Below are 11,996 nucleotides of genomic sequence, written 5' to 3'. Positions count from 1 at the left end.
GGCTTTTGTCCCTTGCCTATTTTGATTTCAGCCCCACCTATAGTGTCCCACTGTGGTGGTGTCTCAGCACCACCAGATAGGAGGAAATGTCACTCTGCTCTTTGTAAGCTTTGATCTAGCTCTTTAGCTTAGCTGGGGAAAACCAGCAATGCATTTTGTCTCTCAGTACCAGGCAACTGCTAAAAGCTTTTCTGGTTCCTCTTTCCTCCAGCAGCAGGCTTCAGGATAGGCAAAGCTCAGACCACTAGCCCACACGCAGAACTGGCAACTGCCTTCAAAGGTGAGATAAAACGACAATAGACTGGATAAATAAATTGTGGTATGATCATACAATGGAATGCCGTACAGCAATGAGAATGATAGGGCTGTTGCCTCATGGGTGAATTTTACAGTATTGAGTAAGGGAAGCCAGACACAAAGTAATTCAACTTTTGTGATTCCATTTATATGCCTTTCAAAGACACACACAATTAATTTATGGTTTAGAAATCATAACAGTGGCTAGGTAATAGGTAATAAGAGTGGTGACAGACTGAGGAGGCACTTCACATCCTGGTGATAGTCTATTTCTTGTTCTAGGACTGCTGTTACCCGAACATGTTCATGTTTTGAAAACTGTTGAGCTGAACATTTAATGATTTGTGTACATTTCCATATACGTGTATTACTTCAGCAAAAATTTAAAATGTGTAGGAATTGTATTATTGGTGTTTCTGTTTACATTTACATATTTCAAATAATATACTAATTATACAATATACTTAATCACAGAGAAGTTTAATGAAGAACTGGAAACCACTAGGCTTTCTACAGATACCAGGGTTTATCTCAGTGTAATGGTGAGCATTTGAGCAGATTCTGTGCCTTTCTCATCAAGGTATTTTTCCTCTCGTGTTGGAACTGTGTCCCAGTTGAGGGAGGTAATAGCCATAGCTGATCTCTTCATGGACCTTACAAATACAGCATCTTCTGGGTCATCAAACACAGTTCTGCAAAAATGGCAGTAATGTCAGACAAAAAAGTCATTAAGCCAAAGTGAAATTTTGATTTAAACAAACAAATGAAATCTTGCCATTTGCAAGAACATGGATGGAACTAGAATGTATTACGCTAAGTGAAATGTTAGTTCAAGAAAGACAAATACAGAATTTCACTCATGTGGAGTTTAAGAAACAAAACATGAACATAGGGGAAGGGAAGGAAAAATAAGATAAAAACTGACAGGGAGGCAAACCATAAGGGACTCTTAACTATAGAGAACAAATTGAGGGTCGTTGGAGAGAAGTCGGGTGTGGAGATGGGCTAAATGGGCATTAAGGAGGGCATTTGTTGGGATGAGCACTGGGTGTTATATGTAAATGATGAATCAGCAAATTCTACTCCGAAACCATTACTATACTATACGTTAACTAACTTGGATTTAAGTTAAAAAATAAATAAGGAAACAACCCTCCCCCCCCCCCACAATAAATGACATATTTTTCTGTGTTATTGGCAGCATAGTACCACTAACAACTCTTGGCTTCTACTGATAAATGACTTTCAGACTAAGGAATGATATTTTTATTGTATATATTGTTTATTTTTAAAATACAGTTTTTAAATATATTTGGGATTGGCTATTCCACATTCATATGTTCATGATTTAAAACCAGTGTTAAATGAGATTATTAAACTATTTGTAGATGTCATATGCTTATTAGTATCTTAACTACATTTTATTAGAAAGTTGCTATTTCTCTACATTATGCTATATTTTATTATTTTTTAAATTTTTTGTTAAAAATTTTTTTTTTATTATTTTTGAGAGAGTGAGGGGGAAAGGTGTAGAGGGGAGGGGGGGAAGAAGAGGGTCCAAAGTGGGCTCTGTGCTGACAGCAGAGAGCCCAACATGGGGCTTGAACTCACGTACTGTGAGATCATGACCTGAACTGAAGCTGGATTCTTAACTGACTGAGCCACCCAGCTGCCCGTACATTATGCTATATTTTATAAGTGTTCTTGGCAATAATATTTTTCAATCCTGAATCCAAAGGAAAAAAAAATACCTAAGTGTAAAATTTAAAAAGAATTAATGACTTTAAAATTCATCAATGTTCTTGAATTTGAAATGTTTTTCATAGTTTAATGAAGTATTTACTTTTGAAAATATAAATTCCCATGAATATAAAATGTTAATCTACATATCTGCTTTCACTGAACATATTTAGAGGAACATTAAACATTTGTAATTTTCTAATAATTCTTAGGTTTTATTTTTTATGCACCAAATCAGCTTTTCATTTATTTCTGGTTATAATAATAATATTAAAAACCTAAATATGTAAAATATGAATAAATAGCTTGAACTTATTTATCACAGAAAGACAGAAGTTTTTCTCATCTATTGAAGAGTTAGTCGTTTTTTAACTCATTAAAATCTGTTTGGGAAATGAAGATAATTTAAAGTCAATACAATTATGAAATAATTTGATAATAAAAGTAAAGTTAAAAAAATCACTTACTTGTCTACATTATTCGCAAATGAAAAATCTATAAAAAAAATACATTTCTAAGTTAGTATTTTCCAAATAATTATTCAGCTTTTTAAAACAGTAAAACCGTGCTATAAAGGAAAAGTCTAGAGCACAACTCTCTGATTTTTGAATGACCATTTAGATAAATAATTCAATCCATCAAAAATGCCTTGACGCTTAAGCTCAAATTGAACTTTTCTCTTAGTTATAGTGCCTTAGGTTTGCCTTAGGTTTGAAGCAAGTTCTTTAATTCAATACAGTTCTCAAAACTCTGAGAACAGAATGCTTAATCAATTAAGTTACCAGTGGAATCCAAGTGGGGATTTTTGTAATTATGATATTGAGTCTCATGTGCAGAAAGTGATCCTTTTTCTCAGATAGACACATGAATCTATAAATGGACTACCAGACCAAATGAGGAGAACTATTTAGGGCAGTTTAAACCTTTTGAATTCTTGGCATTAACTTCAAAGAAATAGAATAAACAAATCCTAGATCACAAGAATCTCCATCTTGCCTAGCTTTGGAGCTCAAAGGCTAGTCCACAAAGCCGGGATTTCTTATGGTATCTTCCAGAGACTGTCATTGCTTTGTTCATTCCTCTCCAGAGGCCTGGTGCCAGGCCAGACATGGAATGTACCAGCACCTGTTGGGCCACCAAAGCCCACAATACCACAAGCAGCAGGGAGCACATAGCCCCTGCCTTAGAGGAGTTCATGGAATTGTTCCCTTCACAAATGGCTGACCATTCCATTTCTGATTTCCCCAGTCTCTCTTGCTGCATTTTTTTAAGAATTTAAATTTTACTTACTTACTTACTTACTTACTTACTTATTTATTTATTTATAAGTAATCTCTATACCCATCATGGGGCTCAAACTCACGACCCTGTGATCAAGAGTCCTGTGCTCTTCTGACTGAGCCAGCCAGGCACCCCTTCTATATGTTTTAATTATAAAATGCTCATTTTGCTGATAATGAATATAAACTAGAAAATAGTAGAAAGTGAAATCTCCATTTGATCTTTCTCATTCCTCTTACCAGAGGGATCACTATTAAGAGTTTTGTGTGTAGATTTCCAGCCTCCTATGTGCATACACATGTGTACTCACATATGTGAACTCAGTTCCAATTTTGTCATACTCTGCATTTTATTAGTCCATGATGTATTTTTCTTATACTCAATACCCCATGGAATAATTCTAAAGTGCAATGGTTCATGTTGTAGGAATGTTCCATCACTTAATATTCTTCTATGAAGGACCATTCGGTGTTTTCATTATTTTTTTCTTTTACTTAGAATGTTTCATTGAGCAGCTTTATACATAAATCTTTGTTTTTATGTGCAAATACTTTTGCAAAAGAGGCTTCAAATTTAAATGCTGTTTTGAATGGTTTGCACATTTTATATGTTGGTGGATGCTGCCATATGGCCAAGAAGGTTAAACTAGTTTACACTCCCACCAATAATTTATAAGTTGTGCTTTTTTCTCCCTTAATCTTTACTAACCTTCTCAGCATTTGCATATCTGCAGGACGAAATTGATATCTCATTGTTTTATTTTCCATTTATTTGCTCACTAGTAAGGCTGATTATGAGACATCACATTTATTTCCTTCTCTAAATGTCTTGTTCATAGCTTTTGTCACTTTTTTTTTAAATTTAGAGTTTACAAATTGATTTATAGGAACCCTTTAATATAATAGGAATTAGCTTTTGCCTATTGTATATATTGCAAAGATTTTCTTTTAATTTTGTTCCTGTATCATATAATGGTTGTCATTTTTATGTAGTTTAAATCTGTCAACTTTTCATTTTTATGGCCCTGAGTTTTGTGCAAAGCTTTGATTGTACTTCGTCTCCTTGGGATTATAAAAGTTTTTCTTTTTTCCCCCATGTACTTTTCAATTCATTTATATTTAGATATTTAATCTCTCTGGAATTTATTTTTCCTTATGATGTCTCCCGAAGAAAGTGGTTTTTGTTTATTTCTTTGGCGCAGAACTGCTCCGTGGCACAACTCCAGTGTCCCCCAGTCATGGCTTCCAAAACCTGCTCTGCTGACTGTTGATTTTTGCCTTCACAAATTCTTCTGACTCTGCGGTTTTCTCATTGCCAACCAATCTCGAGTTCTCACATTGACCCCTGGTACCTCTCTGAGGCTTCCTGCACAAATAGCACTTGGCATTTGCTTTCCTGGATGTGCCTCATGTCGTTGCTTCTCAGAGTCAGAGATGTTTTTAAGGCCTGGATTCCCAAGGCTTCGATCCCCCAGCTCAAAAGTTTTAATTTTTACTTTTGTCTGGATTCTGGCCTCCCTGTCTTATATCTGGATTCACCCACTCTGCTGAACTATCCATTTGCTAAATAGTCTACATGAATTTTGTTGTTGTTGTTGTTTTCTTCTTCTCTCTTCCTGAGTAACACGCCTCAGCTGCTAGGCCTAGGCTCTGGGACATCATCCTCAGCTTGGTCTTAGCCCTGCAGTTCCATCTTGTTTGGGGGAGAAGAGCAAATACAGAAATCCAGCAGTTCTACTTAGACCACTACTAGTCATTTAAAAATTTGGGGCGCCTGGGTGGCTCAGTCGGTTAAGCGTCCGACTTCGGCTCAGGTCATGATCTCGAGGTCCGTGAGTTCGAGCCCTGCGTCGGGCTCTGTGCTGACAGCCCGGAGCCTGGAGCCTGTTTCAGATTCTGTATCTCCCTCTCTTTGACCCTTCCCCATTCATGCTCTGTCTCTCTCTGTCTCAAAAATAAATAAAGGTTAAAAAAAAAAATTAAAAAAAAGAAAGTTATTGATATTTTCATTTATTTTAATCTCCCTTAATGTCTATCCCTATTTAGGTAGTTGGTGGGAAATCCCCCAATGTCTACTTCCTTAAAGCCGTATAAAAGCCCATAGCATTTTGATTCTTAAGTTATTGGTTATCCTGCAATAAGCATGATAATTAATGGAAATCGGTGCATGTCTTTTACCCGTTTTACAAGGATGGATACGTGGCATGTGAAGAAACTACAAGTTGACCTTACTTCTCAAGCTGTTAGAATATAATTGGTTTCTTTCCCAGTATAAGGTTAAAGATAATGAAATCAAAACGTGGTGTTAAAATTACCTTATGAACAATTTTAAGTATGGTTTCTTCCCAGTTAAAGGATTCAGAGTCCTAAATGTGCATGTCACAGCAAGATGAGATTTATATAAAAACAAATATAGAAACTATAAAACTGTAAGACATATTTTAAAAAACTTACATAGTGGGTTTTATTAGTTTCATTGTACATGTTCAGTTATTAAGATAAGCTAAAGTAAGCCAGGCTAAATATTGGGCTAAAAATACTATTTAGTTGCTCTGATATATTGGCATTTTGTAGGAAATGAGTAGATTAGGGCCATCCTAAGTTTTAGGAGGGCTATAGGTAACATAGCTATGAATTCAGAAGAACAACTCTCAGGTGCAGTGAAACACTCTCCGTATTCTTTCTTCCTCTGATTTCGTTTTTGGAGGTTTAATATGAAAAGTAATAAAGAGAATAAAAGGATAATAGTTTTTTTTCTGCAATCTCGTTGCACTAAAGAAAGGTAAAGCGCTAAAGGTAGTGTTCAACCGTCTTCCTCATACTTGTAATAACAGTAGTGCTGAAAAACAGATGGAATGTCTTACATTGTTTTTAAGAGTGTGTTACCTATTTTTAAGAGTGGAGATTTTCTATCCAGAGATTCACTTCCTGCCATAGCATGGCTCACTTGCACTAATCTGATAACATTCAGTTTGGGTATCTTACATGAAGTGAAAGAAAAACCTAGGAGGAGACTAATAGAACAGTTCAGTTTTTATCACGTCCTTCATATGTGTCAGATCAGGTGGCGGCAGTGTGTGTATGTAATGAGTGTGTGTATAAGAGTCGTGACAGCCAGAGGAAGATATTGTCTGTCCCTAGTTTTAAAAATCAGAAAGCTGAAAGAGGAGGTTCCGGAAGATGGCGGCGTAGGAGGACGCGGGGCTCACAGCGCGTCCTGCCGATCACTTAGATTCCACCTACACCTGCCTAAAGAACCCAGAAAACCGCCAGAGGATTAGCAGAAGGGAGTCTCCGGAGTCAAGCGCAGACTAGAGGCCCACGGAAGAGGGTAGGAAGGGCGGCGAGGCGGTGCGCGCTCCACGGACTGGCGGGAGGGAGCCGGGGCGGAGGGGCGGCTCGCCGGCCAAGCAGAGCCCCCGAGTCTGGCTGGCAAAAGCGGAGGGGCCGGACAGACTGTGTTCCGACAGCAAGCGCGACTTAGCGTCTGGGAGGTCATAAGTTAACAGCTCTGCTCGGAAAGCGGGAAGGCTGGAGGACAAAGGGAGGGAGAGCTGCTGAGCCCCCGGACGGCAGAGCTCAGCTTGGCGGGGAACAAAGGCGCCAGCGCCATCTCCCCCGCCCATCCCCCAACCAAAATCCCAAAGGGAACCAGTTCCTGCCAGGGAACTTGCTCGCTCCGCGCAAACACCCAACTCTGTGCTTCTGCGGAGCCAAACCTCCGGCAGCGGATCTGACTCCCTCCCGCTGCCACAGGGCTCCTCCTGAAGTGGATCACCTAAGGAGAAGCGAGCTAAGCCTGCCCCTCCAGCCCCCGTGCACCTTGCCTACCCACTCCAGCTAATACGCCAGATCCCCAGCAACACAAGCCTGGCAGTGTGCAAGTAGCCCAGACGGGACACGCCACCCCACAGTGAATCCCGCCCCTAGGAGAGGGGAAGAGAAGGCACACACCAGTCTGACTGTGGCCCCAGCAGTGGGCTGGGGGCAGACATCGGGTCGGACTGCGGCCCCGCCCACTAACTCCAGTTATACACCACAGCACAGGGGAAGTGCCCTGCAGGTCCTCACCACGCCAGGGACTCTCCAAAATGACCAAACGGAAGAATTCCCCTCAGAAGAATCTCCAGGAAATAACAACAGCTAATGAACTGATCAAAAAGGATTTAAATAATATAACAGAAAGTGAATTTAGAATAATAGTCATAAAATTAATCGCTGGGCTTGAAAACAGTATACAGGACAGCAGAGAATCTCTTGCCACAAAGATCGAGGGACTAAGGAACAGTCACGAGGAGTTGAAAAACGCTTTAAACGAAATGCAAAACAAAATGGAAACCACGATGGCTCGGCTTGAAGAGGCAGAGGAGAGAATAGGTGAACTAGAAGATAAAGTTATGGAGAAAGAGGAAGCTGAAAGAAAGAGAGATAAAAAAATCCAGGAGTATGAGGGGAAAATTAGAGAACTAAGTGATACACTAAAAAAAAATAATATACGCATAATTGGTATCCCAGAGGAGGAAGAGAGAGGGAAAGGTGCTGAAGGGGTACTTGAACAAATTATAGCTGAGAACTTCCCTGAACTGGGGAAGGAAAAAGGCATTGAAATCCAAGAGGCACAGAGAACTCCCTTCAGACGTAACTTGAATCGATCTTCTGCACGACATATCATAGTGAAACTGGCAAAATACAAGGATAAAGAGAAAATTCTGAAAGCAGCAAGGGATAAACGTGCCCTCACATATAAAGGGAGACCTATAAGACTCGTGACTGATCTCTCCTTTGAAACTTGGCAGGCCAGAAAGGCTTGGCACGATATCTACAGTGTGCTAAACAGAAAAAATATGCAGCCGAGAATCCTTTATCCAGCAAGTCTGTCATTTAGAATAGAAGGAGAGATAAAGGTCTTCCCAAACAAACAAAAACTGAAGGAATTTGTCACCACGAAACCAGCCCTACAAGAGATCCTAAGGGGGATCCTGTGAGACAAAGTACCAGAGATATCACTACAAGCATAAAACATACAGACATCACAATGACTCTAAACCCATATCTTTCTATAATAACACTGAATGTAAATGGATTAAATGCGCCAACTAAAAGACATAGGGTATCAGAATGGATAAAAAAACAAGACCCATCTATTTGCTGTCTACAAGAGACTCATTTTAGATCTGAGGACACCTTTAGATTGAGAGTGAGGGGATGGAGAACTATTTATCATGCTCCTGGAAGCCAAAAGAAAGCTGGAGTAGCCATACTTATATCAGACATACTAGACTTTAAATTAAAGGCTGTAACAAGAGATGAAGAAGGGCATTATATAATAATCATAGGGTCTATCCACCAGGAAGAGCTAACTATTATAAATGTCTATGCGCCAAATACCCGAGCCCCCAGATATATAAAACAATTACTCATAAACATAAGCAACCTTATTGATAAGAATGTGGTCATTGCAGGGGACTTTAACACCCCACTTACAGAAATGGATAGATCATCTAGACACACGGTCAATAAAGAAACAAGGGCCCTGAATGATACATTGGATCAGATGGACTTGACAGATATATTTAGAACTCTGCATCCCAAAGCAACAGAATATACTTTCTTCTCGAGTGCACATGGAACATTCTCCAAGATAGATCATATACTGGGTCACAAAACAGCCCTTCATAAGTTTACAAGAATTGAAATCATACCATGCATACTTTCAGACCACAATGCTATGAAGCTTGAAATCAACCACAGGAAAAAGTCTGGAAAACCTCCAAAAGCATGGAGGTTAAAGAACACCCTACTAACGAATGAGTGGGTCAACCAGGCAATTAGAGAAGAAATTAAAATATATATGGAAACAAACGAAAATGAAAATACAACAATCCAAACGCTTTGGGATGCAGCGAAGGCAGTCCTGAGAGGAAAATACATTGCAATCCAGGCCTATCTCAAGAAACAAGAAAAATCCCAAATACAAAACCTAACAGCACACCTAAAGGAAATAGAAGCAGAACAGCAAAGGCAGCCTAAACCCAGCAGAAGAAGAGAAATCATAAAGATCAGAGCAGAAATAAACAATATAGAATCTAAAAAAACTGTAGAGCAGATCAACGAAACCAAGAGTTGGTTTTTTGAAAAAATAAACAAAATTGACAAACCTCTAGCCAGGCTTCTCAAAAAGAAAAGGGAGATGACCCAAATAGATAAAATCATGAATGAAAATGGAATGATTACAACCAATCCCTCAGAGATACAAACAATTATCAGGGAATACTATGAAAAATTATATGCCAGCAAATTGGACAACCTGGAAGAAATGGACAAATTTCTAAACACCCACACTCTTCCAAAACTCAATCAGGAGGAAATAGAAAGCTTGAACAGACCCATAACCAGCGAAGAAATTGAATCGGTTATCAAAAATCTCCCAACAAATAAGAGTCCAGGACCAGATGGCTTCCCAGGGGAGTTCTACCAGACATTTAAAGCAGAGATAATACCTATCCTTCTCAAGCTATTCCAAGAAATAGAAAGGGAAGGAAAACTTCCAGACTCATTCTATGAAGCCAGTATTACTTTGATTCCTAAACCAGACAGAGACCCAGTAAAAAAAGAGAACTACAGGCCAATATCCCTGATGAATATGGATGCAAAAATTCTTAATAAGATACTAGCAAATCGAATTCAACAGCATATAAAAAGAATTATTCACCATGATCAAGTGGGATTCATTCCTGGGATGCAGGGCTGGTTCAACATTCGCAAATCGATCAACGTGATACATCACATTAACAAAAAAAAAGAGAAGAACCATATGATCCTGTCAATCGATGCAGAAAAGGCCTTTGACAAAATCCAGCACCCTTTCTTAATAAAAACCCTTGAGAAAGTCGGGATAGAAGGAACATACTTAAAGATCATAAAGGCCATTTATGAAAAGCCCACAGCTAACATCATCCTCAACGGGGAAAAACTGAGAGCTTTTTCCCTGAGATCAGGAACACGACAGGGATGCCCACTGTCACCGCTGCTGTTTAATATAGTGCTGGAAGTTCTAGCATCAGCAATCAGACAACAAAAGGAAATCAAAGGCATCAAAATTGGCAAAGATGAAGTCAAGCTTTCGCTTTTTGCAGATGACATGATATTATACATGGAAAATCCGATAGACTCCACCAAAAGTCTGCTAGAACTGATACATGAATTCAGCAAAGTTGCAGGATACAAAATCAATGTGCAGAAATCAGTTGCATTCTTATACACTAACAATGAAGCAACAGAAAGACAAATGAAGAAACTGATCCCATTCACAATTGCACCAAGAAGCATAAAATACCTAGGAATAAATCTAACCAAAGATGTAAAAGATCTGTATGCTGAAAACTATAGAAAGCTTATGAAGGTAATTGAAGAAGATATAAAGAAATGGAAAGACATTCCCTGCTCATGGATTGGAAGAATAAATATTGTCAAAATGTCAATACTACCCAAAGCTATCTACACATTCAATGCAATCCCAATCAAAATTGCACCAGCATTCTTCTCGAAACTAGAACAAGCAATCCTAAAATTCATATGGAACCACAAAAGGCCCCGAATAGCCAAAGTAATTTTGAAGAAGAAGACCAAAGCAGGAGGCATCACAATCCCAGACTTTAGCCTCTACTACAAAGCTGTCATCATCAAGACAGCATGGTATTGGCATAAAAACAGACACATAGACCAATGGAATAGAATAGAAACCCCAGAACTAGACCCACAAACGTATGGCCAACTCATCTTTGACAAAGCAGGAAAGAACATCCAATGGAAAAAAGACAGTCTCTTTAACAAATGGTGCTGGGAGAACTGGACAGCAACATGCAGAAGGTTGAAACTAGACCACTTTCTCACACCATTCACAAAAATAAACTCAAAATGGATAAAGGACCTGAATGTGAGACAGGAAACCATCAAAACCTTAGAGGAGAAAGCAGGAAAAGACCTCTCTGACCTCAGCCGTAGCAATCTCTTACTCGGCACATCCCCAAAGGCAAGGGAATTAAAAGCAAAAGTGAATTACTGGGACCTTATGAAGATAAAAAGCTTCTGCACAGCAAAGGAAACAACCAACAAAACTAAAAGGCAACCAACGGAATGGGAAAAGATATTTGCAAATGACACATCGGACAAAGGGCTAGTATCCAAAATCTATAAAGAGCTCATCAAACTCCACACCCGAAAAACAAATAACCCAGTGAAGAAATGGGCAGAAAACATGAATAGACACTTCTCTAAAGAAGACATCCGGATGGCCAACAGGCACATGAAAAGATGTTCAACGTCGCTCCTTATCAGGGAAATACAAATCAAAACCACACTCAGATACCACCTCACGCCAGTCAGAGTGGCCAAAATGAAGAAATCAGGAGACTATAGATGCTGGAGAGGATGTGGAGAAACGGGAACCCTCTTGCACTGTTGGTGGGAATGCAAATTGGTGCAGCCGCTCTGGAAAGCAGTGTGGAGGTTCCTCAGAAAATTAAAAATAGACCTACCCTATGACCCAGCAATAGCACTGCTAGGAATTTACCCAAGGGATACAGGAGTACTGATGCATAGGGGCACCTGTACCCCAATGTTTATAGCGGCACTCTCAACAATAGCCAAATTATGGAAAGAGCCTAAATGTCCATCAAC

General features: G+C 39.2%; 1 protein-coding gene across 5 annotated transcripts in view; it reads right to left on the bottom strand.

Moving 5' to 3' along the window:
• Positions 1–758: 758 nt before the first annotated feature.
• Positions 759–11,996, bottom strand: part of LRRC72 (leucine rich repeat containing 72) — a 48,221-nt gene continuing 36,983 nt past the window's right edge. For 4 of the 5 annotated variants that reach the window (XM_042919368.1, XM_042919351.1, XM_042919377.1 and 1 more), the window contains 2 exons: positions 2,505–2,532; positions 759–989 (listed from right to left, as the gene is read on the bottom strand). In XM_042919368.1, coding sequence (XP_042775302.1) covers positions 824–989; positions 2,505–2,532 — 194 coding nt within the window. In that variant the 3' untranslated portion in view covers positions 759–823. The remainder of the gene's footprint in view (positions 990–2,504; positions 2,533–11,996) is intronic. The other variant, XM_042919359.1, reaches the window with a different exon arrangement.

This window comes from Panthera leo, chromosome A2 (genome assembly GCF_018350215.1).
Source record: "Panthera leo isolate Ple1 chromosome A2, P.leo_Ple1_pat1.1, whole genome shotgun sequence".
NCBI classification, from domain to species: domain Eukaryota; kingdom Metazoa; phylum Chordata; class Mammalia; order Carnivora; family Felidae; genus Panthera; species Panthera leo.
Note: the sequence above shows the minus strand (reverse complement) of the source record. Positions and strands in the feature narration are given on the sequence as shown.